We start from the raw sequence: 16,978 nt of genomic DNA, 5'->3' as shown, positions 1-16,978 counted from the left end.
TTGCAAGTGCCAGTTTAACTGGATTGCAAAAACACAGTGGAATGGTCTATAAAGGATGTTTTGCCTAGAGTATTAGATTGGTAAAGATTATGGTAAGTATTTTCCAGGTGTACAACAGAACTTCTTAATTATCTCTCTCATCATATTTTAATTGATACCCAGCTACCACATCACAGTAAACATCTTTGTTAAAAGAAAGTAATCTTTTGGAAATAGCTTAAACCTTTTTTAAAGGGAGGAAAGAAAAAAAAAAAAAGAAAAAAAAAAAAGACTCCAGCAAATACCTCTCCAACCAAAATAGTACTAAAACTTGAGTTTGAATTTATTGCAAGTCTTGACTAAAGGGCCTGGTTGATACTTGGTTCTTCTACCTCAAAGACTGCAGCTAAGTTGTCTTTTGACCTTGCTGATCTTTATCCATAGCAAAAATGCAAATGCATTGCATGGGGAGGCTGGGAAACAAATCTCACCAGATTTCCAGGAAGCTGTTACCAATAACACATAGATCTGGCAGCCCAAAACTTTAAACCAAACTGAAAATCGTTATTACATGCTAATGTGTGATTGACTGCAGGTTTCACATTTATCTAATCTGCATAATGAAAGCAGAAAATGTAAATTAACAGAAGGCAAGGAAATCCAAAAGTTACCGTGGTAATAATATCTATTATCAAAAAAAAAGCACAGCAAGCTGAAATAAAATGGAAGCTTCAATCTCATTTGTTACTCTCACATGGTCTGCTGTTTCATTAACAAAGAGCTGCTTTTGGCACAGCAAGTACATACAGACCAAATCCTTCCTCTTCTCCTTCAGTCTCCTGCAAAACAGCAACTCTGGGTTGAGGTAGGGGAGAGGAAAGAAGTGCAGATCTCTCTTCTTCTTCCATTTGGAAGGGTTTGTCCAGATCATTTGGATCTTGTATATAACAAAGGCACAAGATGAGAGGATGCAACGTGCATTTTAACACAAGAATACACCCGAATACTTTATCAACCCCCTCCAGTAACTACCTCCATAAATTTGTATGTTGGGAGATACGGGACATGAAAAACACTGTACAGCAGTTTTCACAGCAACGAACATGGAGTGCAATAGTGCATGTCTTAGCAACAGATACGACCTTGCAGCACAGCCACCCAAGAGAACTTTTCCCTAACAGAAAGCTCATTAACATAACAAGTCTTATTTTAAGGATTTTCTTATTTCTATTTTTCTATTTTGCTTCAGTAGCATAGGAAGGATGCACATTTAAAGTTAACAGAAAACCTTTAAAATAATTAAAAAACCCCTTTATTAATAAATTTAATATTTTTCTATTTATTTAACCTTGTAGAAGAATACATGATACATTCCAAATACACAGCCAAGGAAAACAGTGAAAAAGAATATTAGAAATAAATAATGCAAGTTTGTAATAGCCAAATATTTTCTCAAAAAATCTGTAAACAGATCATGATTGGGACCTCTCAGGAAGTACTGTGTCTTAAATGTAAAATTTCAAGAAATAAAAACCTAGAAAAATTGAAGAATGGTTCTCAGAAAACCACCTATTTTAAATATCTACATTCTATACTCTGTAAGCCTACATTAATACGCTAAACAAATAAGCCTTAAAATTAAGTGAACAGAGAAATGGGAATGCTGACAGGAAGTGCCTCCCTGTGGCTTGCAGCCATTTAATTATCGTAGCTTGCTGTGCAACAGCATGCAAGGTTCCTCAAGGCAATGAATCTTTTAAATAATAAAATGTCTTCAACTCTCATAGAAAGCAAAATGAAAGAGACTCTCTGATATATCAGTTTTGGGAACACCATGATTGCAAATACATGAGTAACATGGAAAAAGGGTTGAACCTCTTCTCCATGTTCAGTTGTTCCCAGAGGCAAACAAGAACTCACATGAAACAGACAGACATTTGGGCAGAATGTGAGGTTTTGTCATTACATATTGTAATGCAGCCTCTGAAGAGGCTTGACTGTTTCCCCTGTTGCAGGAGACAGCAGAAGTATGTTTCCAGACACCTAACCCACAAGAAGGAGAATCTGACAAGGAACAGCTGAAATTCTCATCTATACTGAAGCTTCCTGCAACGTACCCGAGGTGACGAAAGCATGTTGCCTACGAATCCTTCATTCCTCAGTTCCCTAAACCTGTGTTCAGAACTCTGCATTCCCAATTATTAAATCTCAGGTTAGTAAGCACACAATTTACACTGCAAAGTAATCAACTACATAAAATCTTTTCTAAAGGACCTCTGCATGAATTCTACCACCTTGTTTGACATTATTGCCCAATGATGAAAATTTAGATGCAAAACAGTCATGAAACAGTAATACATTCACTGAGTCTCTTTAAAAAGCATTTTCAAGACAGCTTTAAAAAAACAGAATGAGAAAGGAACGTCTGAAAATCAACTTACCCAGGAAAGAGTAAGGAAAAAACTTTTCAGTATTGGATATACAGTATAATACTTCTGTAAAGCAGGAGGAAAAGCAGGTTCCTTAAAAAGCTCCTACATTTGGAGTTTTTTTGCAAGCCACAACCTGCATTTCTCCCTCTCAAATTCTCACTATATTATTTAATCATTTCACCAATACCAGTCTGGAGAATTTATAGGAGGGTCAAAACAATCACAACTAAGAAACTTAGTCCATAAAAAAGGAACACTTGTTTTCGTCTCAATAGATTCTTACAAAGGTCTAAAATAATACTGGAAGAGATGCAAACTAGTAAATCACTTGTATTTGCCTCTATCTCAGTACTTTGGTTATCACAGATCACAGCAGCTTTACTGCCAGTACACTGTATGTTAGGCATTCTTTGCTACAAAGTCCTAAGCAAACTGAAAAAAAAACCCAAAGCAACCCAGGGTGGAGCTGTCACAACCAACCCTTTTTTGGTTTAACTGTACTGACAATGTCAATTTAAAATAAGAAACAAAAATCTTCAGATACAACTATTCAATGCAATTAACCATGCCAGTTTGTTAAAATGAAGCATCCTCATGGCCTGTGTACTCTTATGTTGCAAATATACATTTAGACTTGCGCATCACCGACAGAATGGTTAACTAATAACACAGTATTTACAGCAGTATCTGAGGCAGAAGCAGTACTTCTGAGTTTCCCATCTCAGGTTATAATACAGGTTCTTTTTCTGTTAGTAATTCTCTAATTGTAAATTATTTGCTTGAGATGAAGTACAACGTCAAATGAACACAACCGAGAGTATAACTAGACCTTAACTAATATCATTCAATATGTAATCACCAGCTACACACTGACCCTTACTTTGCTTCAGGAGAAAGCTACTAAAAGTTACTCTAGTGTATCTTAAAATGTGAACATCACACTGCAAGCATGATTAAGTCCCAAATCAATAATCTAAAATCTGTGCATACAATTACATTATTCCACTTGAAATAATTACCTGTGTAAGAAATATAATCCTCCATTCATTCAATTCACATTTCACTCAATACTACTGAATATTGCAATATTAAATCATTTTTTGGTCTATAGTATTTTAATTTGGGATATTTTTTTATAATACACACTTTTATTTTGCACATCGTATGCTTGTAACTCAAGGCTTTATTCTCTTTATCTGACTACTTCTTTCATAGGTAAACAATGGTATTCAAAAACAGAAGCGAATTCTCAAACCTCAGAAGTATTGCAGAGTATTTGGAAAAAACAATGCATAAATTATTCACCTATGCAATAGCAGCCTCTGACAACTGCTTTGAGAAAGCTGGTAGTGCAGAAGACAATTTCCCATAGCTCTGAAAAAGCTTACTTCAGTGACAGCAAAGTTGAAAAACTTTCTCACTACCTTACAGACAAATTATAATGAAAAATTTTGAGTCCCTTGTAAAATATCTCCTTTTTAAATCCATCAAATTGTACTGAACTTCTCTGATGATTTACCTAGCCAGTTCTTTAATAAATTGTTAACACAAACTACAGCAGAATATACTGAATAATTAATTTCCAGAGTTCACCTTTATTAAAAACAAGGTTTTTGTTGTGAGAACAAATAATCTCTCACTTGTAGCTTGAAAGCCTAAGATAGGATCAGTGGCTTCCAGGGTTGCTACTAGCTGCTTAGCAACCTGTCCTACTTGCCTTCCTTCCTTCCTGTTGTAGAGAACTGTGGACAGAGGAGCCGGCTGACGATAGATGAAAACTCGTCGCAAGCACTCACAAAGAGCAGCGTAGGAGTAATCTGGAGCACATGCCATGAATTTCTTGTCTTGCTTTGATGCTTGGACATAACCTGCGTAGCCCACAAAGAAGCATAAGGGATAAGTAATATATTGGTTTTAACAGAAGTTTGGCTGACTAAGACTGAACCAAGCTTAGTTTAAAAAATAATATTCAATTAATAACAAAAAGAGCGAGCTATATGTTGTTATTAAATATGCCAATAGTTTTTGGAGGTATGCATTAACCAATTTAATACCAATATACAATTTTTCTGTACAACTTCCTAACTGGTGTTTTTGATGCGTATGTGTGTATAGCTAGATACTGTTCCTACATTTAGCCCCTCTCTACCTCACAAAGTCTTCCATTTTCTCAGCACGATCAAAAGGCATAGATACACATCTTGGCCCAGTAACAGTAGTCTAAGCAGAACAAGCCTCTTCTCTCCCCTCATCTCCCAGTTTGTAATTACTTTTACCATTTAAGATTTCTGAGCCTACCTGATCTCAAACAGATAATTAAAACTTGTCTTCTATTTAGAACTGAGTGGAGAAAAAAAAGGTTACTTTTCAATACAATCTTTGTTGATATTCACTGAGAAAGAAAATCTTCCTTTTCCTGTACTAACTGAATTCTGTAATGGAAACCAGACTTATTCCAGACTGACTTCCTTTTAGTAAAGAGACTTGAGACATGATTTTTGCAAGTCATCTACCATCTTTCTGAAAGGTTGTTTGCTTCACTACCATCAAACAATGCATTGCAAAGGTTATTATCACTGAAAGACACCACCTCTGAGAACAGCAAGCATGCTAGAGTTTACTTCTTTGGGCTCTCCCTCTTACCAGACCATAGGGTAGAGGTCAAAGTACTTGTACTGGGGCTGGCTAGGATGGAGTTAATTTTCTTCCCAGCAGACCATAAGGTGCATGAATTTATGACTAAAACACTGTTAGTATCACACATTTTTTTGGCTACTGCTGAGCAGTGCTTGCACATTGTCATGGCTTTCTTTTTTCCAATTCTACCCGCCCCTCAGTAGGTTAGGGATGCACAAGAAGTTGAGAGGGGACACAACCAAGACACGTGATGCCAACCGACCAGAGCTCAACCCATGAGCTTTCTTGCTTTTGCTATTCCTGTTCTGTCCCCTGTCCCACTGAGGCTGGGGGTAGGGTGGGCATAAGAAGAGAGCAAGCAGCTTTGTGGTGCTTAGGTTAACCTGTGCCACCAGGGCTAACCCACAACAGCACCTTCCCACTTTAACAGTGCATTTTCAAGCCTTGAGAGTGTTTCGCTTGCTTGGTTTGGTTTGGTTTTTTTTTTAATGTTAACCCCAAGACTTCTAAATTTACAGATGCTTGCTGCTGTCCTCAAAACATGATCTCTGTTCAAATCCAGCTTGACAGTTTTCATCACAAAACAGTTAGTAAATATATAGCTAGATTATCAATTGACGTGATTGCTGTACTGTGAAATATCAGGAGAGCCAGAAAAACTTTCCAAGTGCAGGCTCATTAATTTAATTCACATATTTAAACACTGGCACTAACAATAAAAGCAGGATTTAAGTATAGGCTTGCAGGTAAAAAGTTTTTGAGCCAGGGGACTTGTATTTAAATGGGATTTCCCAGAAAGAAAATCATAGGCTCTTTATTAAAAAAAAAAAAAAAAGTCACTGTCCTCTGTTTTTCTGGTTTATAGATCCCCTATTAGGAGCAGGGGATTTATACAGCAAGACTAATGAGTAGTCAGTGAAAGATACAGACTTCTTCAGTAAACTGTCATAAGAATGGGCAAGATCACACAATTGCTCCTTTGACCGGCAGCAAATCGTTAGATGTTAGCATCCAGAGCTCTATTCAAGACAAATTGCTTTTTTTCAACAGAAAGCTGTTAGGACAGAAATACAGAACAAAAAACTTGGTACATTCAGTTTTACTTTTGCTTCCTTCTTTAGGCTTCAGTCCAAGACTCAAACTGAAAAATACTAAGTTTTCAATTATCATCTTTGTATAGCTTGTTAAAAACTAATTCCAAAAGTCCAAGCAGAGGAAGAAGGAAATAGGACTACTAACATTGCTTTGGTCAATATAATGAATACTGTAGATTTTGGAAAACTAGCCTTTTAATTTAGAAAACACTAATTTTTACTACTAGCTCCTGCAAAGTACTTCTAAATTTGATTGTAGATCATCTACATACTGATGACTGACATCTTCTCTGGCACATAAAAGGTGAACTAGATTAGTACAGAAGTATAAACTTCAATATAATACTGTGAAATGATAGTACTGTAAGGAGGAGGAAGTAGAGGATCAATAGTGTTTTTTCTCACATTAGGTACAAAAAGCTCCAAGATATCATAATTTCCTTTCCATTATTTTCAAAACAACAAAAATAGTTTTTTACTACAAAGTCAGCACAGAAACTATGAAACTTACAGTAATCTGAAAAAACATCACAATCCTTGTCATCCACTTTTTTCCCAGCATAATGAAATTTGAAATGAGTAAAAAAAGAACAAATTGTGATTTTAATCTCTTTTGTTAGAGGATGTGTTAAGATGCTTACAGTTTAAATTGACTTTAAGTTAAAGTAACAGGCAATTAAAAAAATCATTCATATTACAAAACTAAATAAATTGCAAAACCTCAGAACAAAACGAATTATGTATCACGGTAACCTATGTGAGCTCTATAAAACAGCTAATATCTTCCCTTACATTTTGGACCCAGCCTGAGAGTGGTGTGGTCAAACAAATGTATTTGGGGGAGGGAGGGAATAAATTGTCATGCTCATAACATTATTGAAGGACTGAGTCTAGAGAACACCTACAGAACATGAAGAGTATAGTTGTCAGAACAGAATTAAATTCTGTATCACATTAACTTTCATGACAACTGATTTATCTGTTTCTTACTTGGCAGGGCTACATGGACCATCCTATTTGACCTGACATGGCAATTCTTACACTTGATTCCGTATTTTTCGAAGTACTTTCTGCTTCTCAGCTTTAGGATTCTGCTTCCAACATTGGGTAAAAACAAATTCTTAGTCCTGATTGCAAGAATACAGCAATAACTAACAATTCTTCACAATTACATTTTCTACTTTTCTGGCAGTCTGTAATTTCAGAAGTTATGGGCTTCTTGAGCCGGAGCTGACAGTTATGCTCTTGATTGATTTTTTTTCTGTCATGATGATTTTTTATTCTACTTTTTTTTTCAAATACATGAAAACTTTCCACATCCACAAAGTTTTGCAGCAGAGGGTTCCATAGGTTAAATGCACGTATGTGAAGTATTTCTTTTAGCTTCCTTTGAGCCTACTGTATGTTGGCATAATCTGATGCTCCTAGAACAGTGAACAATCATGTTGAATCCTTCAGAATCATCACCTAGGACGACGAGATATGAAAAATCTAAAGGTGAATTATTAAAACATCTTACCATAAGCATATATATACACCTAGACATGTCAACAATGAACTGCAGCTGTTTCCCTGATGATTTCTGTCTGAGTGCTAAAGTGGCGATTGTGCTTTTAAGTTTTTAACTCAACTTCACTTATTCAAGGAACTCTCCTTTTTACTGTGCAGTACTGTGTGTGCATCCTGTACATGGTCTAAAAAGGCTTACTTTCCTCCCAAGACATAAACATTTTATTTCTTACATTCTAGTATTTCTAGAATTAAGCTACAATGCTGCTTTCAACAGAATCATAGTACCTTTCAACTCAAATTTAATGAAGTGAAATATCAACAGAAGCCATACTAAGAGTATTCAGGTAGAAAAGTCTCAGATAGAGGACTGTGACACAGAAGTTAAATTCCCTACCTAAAGCATTAAAAGTTGCAATGTGTTCCCACATGTTCTCTGGTTGGTCAGAGTGGGGCTGCCAAAGAAGAGCATCAACATCATGCCTCAAGCAGAAGCATGGCATTTCTCTGGGATCCACAACAACTGAGAAAAGATACTGGTTGCTTCCAAGATTAATCTGAAAACAAAACAAAGAAATACAAAATATTGATTCAAAGCACAAATAGCAGATTCTGTCATACATACTGCCAAAGTCAGATGACCAACAGCTTCATGTTTGTTAGTTGACAAAATGTTTAAATATATTACACCGCCTTGCACTGATCAGCAGCTCAATACACTAGGGCTAACTAATACGTTTCAAGAAGATACAATTAAGTTGCTTCGGATAATATTTAGGGAAACATGTGTCCCACACAAGCAAATGTGTGTAGAAATCGTTTGCTAGGATAGGGGATCCTAACCTATGACTTCTGAGGTTAGGAAAAGATTCTCTCTATGTAATCATGACTGGTCTTGTGCAATGTGACCAGGGAAGGAAATGCTGTCTCTATGCAGTAAAAGTTGATAAGCAGTGGAACGAGGATTATTTAGAAATATAAAATTATGAAATGCCAACAACTTTCTATTTACTCACAATCAAATAATCACTAAATTTCAGATTAGTACACTCTTCATCAGATATGTTGATCACCAAAAACATTCAATAACCACTTCTATTCACCACGAATTACCTATTATATAAGAAAGGCAAGACAGACATATCCTGCTGTCTGAATAAACAATAGTAAGAATAAACAATAAAACAACACATATTTTGAGTTTTCTATGTAAAGCCTTCTAAAGGAAGTTAACAGCAATACTTTTAAGGCAGCACTATGACTAGCAAATGCTCAAAGAGGAAAAAACCAACCTATTCCCTTAAGGTCTGTCCAGGAAGAACTCTCAAGAATTCCTGTTTGTACCTACAACTGATCTACATTGTTCATGTTACTAGATGAACAATACATTTGAACTGGTTTTTTATATCCAGAAGCTATGTCTGCAAGAATAACATGCAGGATTACACACTAATACATGGTACAATATATTATTCAATAAGCATTTCAGACGCTCTTGAACAGTTGTCACAGCACCATTTATTACATGTATTGTGGCAATAACTATTAACTAGCTTTTTACCCTATCATTGTATCAATGTCACAGGATGGGGCCTCTGTCCTGAAAACCTTAATTTAACCTTAACATAAGATCCAGTGGACAGAAACAGCAGCTATCCAGACCCAGATATTTATTTGAGATTATACAGTCTATGGCAGAACCAATATAATTATTTCAGCTGATTCAGTTCAAGTCCAATGGCTCAACTTCAAGACTGTAATGCTTTAAACACATGAGCCTTTGCATTACTTTTATGCAACCAATTTTTCAAGAGCCCTTTACAAACACCCTGGAGTTCAGACTTGTCCACGATGTCTTGCTGCCTCCTGGAAAGCAACATACATCAGATCTGCCTTCCTTGATACCATGTTCCTCCTGGTCTGTGAAATGTCTCTGGGGCACAAACTTCTCACCGTTCAGGGCAAGAAGCCGTAGTTTAGGGTAAGTTATTCAGAATCTTATCCAGTCTGATCTTGAAAACCTCAAGGACAGAGGCTGTACAACCTTACTAGGCAACCTTATTCATGCTGCAACAATGGTGTAAAAGTTTTTCCTTCCATCTAGTTTGAACCTCTTGTTTCTATTCATGTCTGCTGTCTCTTGTTCTCCTACTGTGCATCACTGACCAGTTAAAATCCATTTCAACTGAGTTGCTATAAAGTGTCCTCCTACAAATTACAGGTTTTACCTTTTGACAAATGTAACTTCACACACTGTATCCACAAAACAGACTACTTTCTTGGTGGAGCATGTTAGCCTTTAATTTTTTATTTTTTTTTTGGGGGGGGGGGGGCAGGATAAATGCATGTACAAGCATATATGTACACAATACACATATATAAACAAACAGACACATACAGACATATGCATATGTATCTGTACTGCCAAAGGAAAAAAGATACATTAAAAAAAAATAAAAAACAAGAACAAACCAAGATCTGTAAGATACCCAAGACATCTTCTAGAGCTCTTCTGAGGAAATGGGAAATTATGAACCAATTCAAAATCTTACTCTGTAACTATCACATTTGCTGTACAGAACAGGTTATCCTACATGTACTTTGTGTGACACAAGGTAGCACCGAAGTGCAACACCAATGTTTATTACACACTTAGTAGAGATACCTTGGAAAAAAACCCAACCTCCCCAAAACCCCAAGACAACAACTTAATCTCTGATGCTTTCATATGATTATTTTGTTTCCTGCTTTACGCCATCGACCATATCAAGTCCTAACTTAGTGATAGTCAAGGCTGCTTACAACCCAGATCAAGCCTCCTACTGAAGCATTTTTCTTACAGTCTGTTATTTCAGTGTGATTGACAAAGTACCGTAAAGCAGGGGTCCTCAAACTACGGCCCACGGGCCGGATACAGCCCCCCAGGGTCCTCAATCCAGCCCCCGGTATTTACAGACCCCCCCGCCGGGGGTTGGGGGGGGAACCAAGCAGCCGCAGATGACTGCCTGCCACTGCATCCGCGCGCCGGCCCCCTGGTTAAAAAGTTTGAGGACCCCTGCCATAAAGTGATCTACGCCCCCGCTCATTAGTAAAAAAGGTCAACTTTCTACCAGGCTGTCTGAAAAGTCACTGAGAAAAATGCAAGTTAAAGGATCTAGAAGAATTTTATGCCACTGAAAAACACCCCTTTCTTACAACAATTCTGACATAACTTTGCTTTTTCAAATGGCTTACTTGTTAATGTATACACATATTTTTGAACAGAATAAAAGCAGCCTTGTTTTTACATTAAAATGACACTGAAGAATACATAATGCTTGTTGATAATTTCTGTTGCTACTGTGATTTTACATTATGGAAGAAATTTATGTGGTTTTAAGAGTTTGCACAGATTTTTGTTCTGATAATAGAATCAAACTTGCATATCTTAACGTTTTAAAATATTTCTGTAATAACTTGCAGCACTTACTACATGAGTGACTTTCAAAGTATCACCATCAAACCTGCACAAGCTTGCGCTGTCTTCAAGAAAAGCATCACATTCTTCTAGTTCTTGAGCATTACAAGGTGGATTTTCCTTTTCAGGGTTTGGATTCTGAAATAAAAAAGCAACAACCTACACTGAAAATCAAAGCTACTGAAGATATATATATATATATATATAATCTCTTTTCAATACAAAAAGTTCAATAGAACAGGAAGAATCATTTGCATATCCTTAAATACTTAAAGATCAAGCTATGTACTTATTCAAGATGAATAGAATCATTTCTGCTGTGGAGAATAGCATGAGTGGTAGGTACAACAAAATCCATTTCAGTTTAAGGAAAGGTACAAAAGCCACTAAAAAATGGACAATAAATTCCCTTCTGTAAGTAGCAAAAGTACACAATCCTGAAAACAAACACAGGTTTAGTAAATTTACATCAGTGCAAGCTTCTTTCAAATTGCCATTGGAAACTGTATTAAAAATGGATTAATTAATTTTATAGGTATCTTTAAATACATGCCTACTTTTAGCATTGCTAATTATTTAAAATTAATAATGATGTTACGTATATTTTTCAACGTGCTCAAAACAAGAAAAAAAGCACATTTATTTTTCCATATTCCACAAGTCAAAGAAAGGAAAAACCATCACTTTCACTACTAATCTGAGAGCAAGATATAACACTACTGCATATAGAAAAAGCTTACTTCTGCTGATCACATCTTCCTTGGAAAATTTTCAAAACCACCAAGCTATGTTACCTTTGCGATATATTTAAAGAACTAATTTCATTATAATAGAAAGGGACCTTTATTTAACAGAAAGCAAAATATATATATTTCCTTTTTAAATATGAATTCCTGTTGCTTCTCGCACAAAAAAGCATCTTGGCAACTAATATAAGCTGAAAGGTAAAACCAACAGAATCTGTAAGGAAAGGTTAGAAAGGGCACTGACTCATTTGACAGGAAGGAGTTTGTGAGTTCACCCATTTCAGCTGATTATTAAGAACTTCTATTTTGGTTCTGTCCACAAAATTAAAGAGAACAGAACATATTCTTTTTTTTTTTTTAATTGCTACAACAATTGAAGTTCAAAGAAAATAAACACGAAGAGATAAATAAATATCCTTAAGTGACAGAAGCAAGGAAAATCAGGTGTCGTATACTGCAACCTAATGCACAGGGTATCTGTCTCTTTAGAGGCTACACTTTGGGATCTACCTTTCCTCTACCAAGCATTCTTGATGGCCTCTGGTTTACTATTTCATTCGGTAGCTTTTTTAAAAGCCTTCCAGATAAGCATCATTACCATAAGCAACTTAGACAACCAAAAAGAATCCATGCCTTTATTATACATAGGTAGCAGAAGTCGCAGTATAACAAAATGCATAGTATTTATTTAAATTAATAGGTACCTAAGGAAAGATCTTTGTTTTACATGATCATACTGCACATAAGCTGAAAAGTTGTGACCAAAAAAAAAAAAGATCATCACTAAGCTCAGTAGGAGTTACAAAAGAAAAGAAAACTGAAGTTCCCAATAAATCTATGGTCAAAAGATGTACTACAATATCTTGCCCACAAATAGTGAGGGAAAGAGGAGATAAATCAATTCAGAGTGCTAAACAGAATTTATTTTAATAACACTTTTCAGCCTTATTAAAAAAAGCAATAATCCAAAACTAATATATTAAGACTCATAGGGAGCCACACTTCACAAGTTTTAGATGAGATGCCATTTTCTAATTAAACTCAAAGGGGAAGTATCAAGCAAAGAGTAGTTAAAAATCGCATTCTATTTAGTTTTAAGTAGACTCCCTGTATAACAATAACACCAGAAAGTTAATGAGTCATGCATATGCTTTCCTTTTAAAAATGTTATTTATACTTAAGAGTCTGTAAGCCAAGTGCAGTATCCCTAGGAAGACGGTATTAAAACATTGTTAACCTATTGATAAACAAGAAACAGACATTCTTCAAAATTACTTAAATCCACTGCTTTAAAACTATCTGCCACATTCAAGTGGTGAGAAAAAAAAATTATTTTCAATGTTAAATCAGACTTCTGGTTTGGTGCACAGGTGCCATCTGTGCTAAATTCAGTCCCCCACAAAGATGATATTACTGTTCAAAGTATAATCACAACTCTAGTGCCATTAGTTTGTTAACAGTTTCAGTTAGAAATGAATGTAGAGTTAAGATTCTGAATAGTAAATGAACTAATGAGCTGTGTCAATGAAGTGCAAATTAGAGTAACAAGAAAAGACAAGATGCAAATGTACAAGAATTTTAAATTGTTTATTTTCAACTCCTTACCATTACTTCAGAGGTAAGATGCATCAGGCTTTCTGTTATTTCAGAGCATTGGGAAGAGTCCATAATGAATTCCCCTCTTTTGTCACCAACTATTAGCTCTGGCCAGTGGGATCCCTCATTTTTCTTGATTAGAGAAATTTCTAAACTAAAATGCAAACAGAAGACAAAGAACAGTACATGAAAACACTGCAGCCATTTCTCAGATTAGTCAAAATGCTTTAAATGTAGATTTGAGCACTTCTCCTCTCCAAACTGAATTAATAATGAAAATCACAGAACAGAAACCATTAGCATTCAATTTATAAAGTAAATTATTACGTCGGAAAAATATTCTAAAGAAATAGTCCAAGGACATGAGCCTAAGAACAAAGGGAATATACTCATGTAAGTATCCTCAAGAGTTTTCAATGTAAATGCAGTTTCCCCTGAAGCAGCCTTATTAAAACATTTTAAATATCACAGAGAACCTGTAAAAAGAAATCTATTCAAAGAGTGACAGAACTACGGAAGTTTATCTGAAACCTAAGTAGTACTTAATAGAGCTACTTAAGTATGCGCTACCTTGATATAACATCTAGGACAAAACATTTGTATTTTATAGACCTCAGAAATACATTTTACCTATTCACTTCTCTACTGTGGTCAACTAGAAGTGAATGGACAAGACAAATCTCAAAGAGAATTAAAAAAAACAGGTAGTCACACAGACAAGTAGTCATACGGACATGCATGGGTTAACCTCCAGTGACTCCTATCACCACTGTTTCAGAAAGGCAACTGACAACATTAGAAAGGGATGTTAAAACCCTGGCTGCCAATAAACACCAACAAAGCATGTGAAAATAAAGCCAGGAGGTTAACATTATGAGCATCAATGTATCCCTAATGTTGCAAAGAACCCTGCTTCACAGCTCAGTAGTAGAAACTCTTCATTTCCTGGTCTGATACAGGTATAGCTGTCATACAGACAGTTACACATAATCCCTTTTTCCTGAAATAAAATAATTTATTATTTTGGAAAGGCTCTTCTACAATTGTTGTAGAATATAGCTGGTCACGCAGTTTATAATCGTGTAACTGTAAGAGGAGGGGATTACTTTCACAATTAGCTGAAGAAACTGTATCACGAGACAGCATAGCAAAAGCCAGTGAACTGTTTTCAGTACAGGGAATAGGATCTTGTAAGAAGGGATGCAGGTTGTAGCATTAAATGAGTCCACTCCCAGAGGGGTCAGAAGTCAAAGATAATGGTGTACACTTTGAAGTAAATTCTTATCAATAGGAAAACTGAAAACCATATACAACACCTTTGGTTCTCTCTAATTATCCATGTGCAGCTTTCATGGTCCACAAATGAATAGAGTTTTCCTTCCATCAAAGGAGGCTGGTCTTTCAGTGTAACACATATGTTATCAGGGGAAAAGTGCACTTTTATGTCATCCTTAGTGATGTCTTGAGGAACGTGAACTGTTATTGTCACATCATCTTCAGTCTGCTGCCAGTAATAGAGAGGGTCTACAATAGGAAACATGCAGAAAAATACAAACTAGATTACAAAATTCTGTCCTGGATTCCACAGCATGCAATACTGGGAGATACAGAAGAGAAGTTTATGGAAGAGTGGAAATTAACTTCTACTCTGAACAAAAAAATTAAATAAAAAATATTCTGATTATAAAATGGAGGAACATTTTCTTAGCAATCAAGTTCATTTGTTTCCCTCATCTGGAAATCAATTTATATTCATGTCTATACTCAAATATGCTGATAAAGTTATACAATGGGCATTAATTATCACTAAGTTTATTGCAACATTACAAAATTGATAACCAAAATGTATTTAAATACACTGAAATATTAATGATTAATAATTTGGTTGAAGAGACACCAGATGCAATGGTGCTGACAAGTTACTGCATGCTCAGACAATATATACCATTTTTTTCTTACCTATTTTGCTAGAAGCTATGCTGACTATTCAACAGAAGTTGTTTTATAAGATTAAGTAAGTCTTCACCTGCCTCAGTCGATGGAATAAAACTGAGATGAAATAGAACTCAAGATGAAATAAAATTGCCTGCCCAGAGGTAATGATTGACTTCTGCTCCTGGATCTAGAATCTACGTGATGTCTATCTTGATTATTGAACTGCTACAAGAAGTGGCCTTTTAAGAGAAATATTTATATTAAAGGAAGGCTATGACAGCATGAGTAGGTAGTGCACAGCTGGTCACAGAAAACACAAATACACATGTATTCATTTTCTAAAGAGTCATGTTGTACATGTTATCTTCCTATTTAAAAGAAAAGCAAAGTATGGATAGATCCTTTGGAAGCTCTTGAGTTGTCACAACACAAGATTTGCTTGATCTAAGCTTCATATAAGCAACTGTGGCTATGGAAGGACTCTTACACTGTTGTCTCTTACCACAAGTTTCCTGTTCACAAAGTATCAGTCACAGGTGCTACAGATACACTTCCCAGAAACTGAGACAGGACAGTCTTCAAAATTATAGTGTGAAAACAAACAAAAAAAAGCCAATCTGTCCTTTAAAAATAAATAAAGCTATCTTCAAATTTATTATAAGACAAACATTTATCGCTACAGTTTCCAAACAGATGCTAAATTGACAAGCTGTTTTCTAAGCCAAGAGAGAGCAGCCTATCATCATCTGCCAGATAAGTCTTACCTTTCTTTTCATTTGCTGCTTTTGCATCATCATTTTCTTCTAATTTCTCATCTTCATCTTGCATAAATTTGAATGGTTTGTAGGAAACAATCATTAGACCATCCCCATTCGGTTCTATTGCCGCATAATGGGGGACTGATTTTCCTTGTAAAACTCTCCTTTTAAAGATTTCATATCTATGATCACCTACACAATTTAAAAAAAAAAGAAATCTTAGTAGTAATATTTTTCTAGAATACAAATTATTATACAAGAATCTCGTTACAAATACATACAAAGCAAGCCTACCAGTTAAATCACAGCAGCATAGTTTAAAAAATTTCTCTTCTGTTTTCCAGTAAGTTTGTTAAATATGCAGACTGTAAAATTAAACTAACATGGCCCTTTTTTCTTACAATGTCTTTGTTTATCCCAGCTAGCCCAGCAATTCACAAAACCACTCACAGCCTTTGTACAAATAAGTTTTCCAAATACTTTTTGAGCTGCTGTAAAAACTTGAGAAGCAATGAAATAGCTAGTGGTAATACTTTACTCATAGCGGAAAATGCTCATCTTCCTCAACTTTTGTAGAACACTGCCCTTTAAAAGAGAGGTCCCAGATGTTAGCTACTGGTGTCAAGGACGATGAAGGACCATGACATTCATTCCCCACTGTGCTCCCAAACACATGAGTAGCGATAACTCAAAACACCAGTAAGGTCACAGGTTCTAGCACAATGTTTGCTCTTTTTCCTTCAGAATCTTACTGCCCACAAAGTCCTCAGTAACTGATCAACTTCTGAACAGTAACAGATAGTAGAAATTGATTTTTAGCACAGAACAAACAACT

General features: G+C 35.6%; 1 protein-coding gene across 3 annotated transcripts in view; it reads right to left on the bottom strand.

Annotated features, from left to right (window-relative positions):
• Positions 1-1,275: 1,275 nt before the first annotated feature.
• The window catches only part of NUDCD1 (NudC domain containing 1), a 41,530-nt gene continuing 25,827 nt past the window's right edge, over positions 1,276-16,978 (bottom strand). For all 3 annotated transcript variants that reach the window (XM_055799451.1, XM_055799453.1, XM_055799452.1), the window contains 6 exons: positions 16,150-16,335; positions 14,767-14,974; positions 13,460-13,604; positions 11,121-11,246; positions 8,049-8,208; positions 1,276-4,279 (listed from right to left, as the gene is read on the bottom strand). In XM_055799451.1, coding sequence (XP_055655426.1) covers positions 3,987-4,279; positions 8,049-8,208; positions 11,121-11,246; positions 13,460-13,604; positions 14,767-14,974; positions 16,150-16,335 — 1,118 coding nt within the window. In that variant the 3' untranslated portion in view covers positions 1,276-3,986. The remainder of the gene's footprint in view (positions 4,280-8,048; positions 8,209-11,120; positions 11,247-13,459; positions 13,605-14,766; positions 14,975-16,149; positions 16,336-16,978) is intronic.

Source organism: Falco peregrinus, chromosome 3, assembly GCF_023634155.1.
Source record: "Falco peregrinus isolate bFalPer1 chromosome 3, bFalPer1.pri, whole genome shotgun sequence".
Taxonomy (NCBI): domain Eukaryota; kingdom Metazoa; phylum Chordata; class Aves; order Falconiformes; family Falconidae; genus Falco; species Falco peregrinus.
The sequence above is the reverse complement of the archived record's forward strand: the minus strand, read 5'-3'. Positions and strand labels throughout refer to the sequence as shown.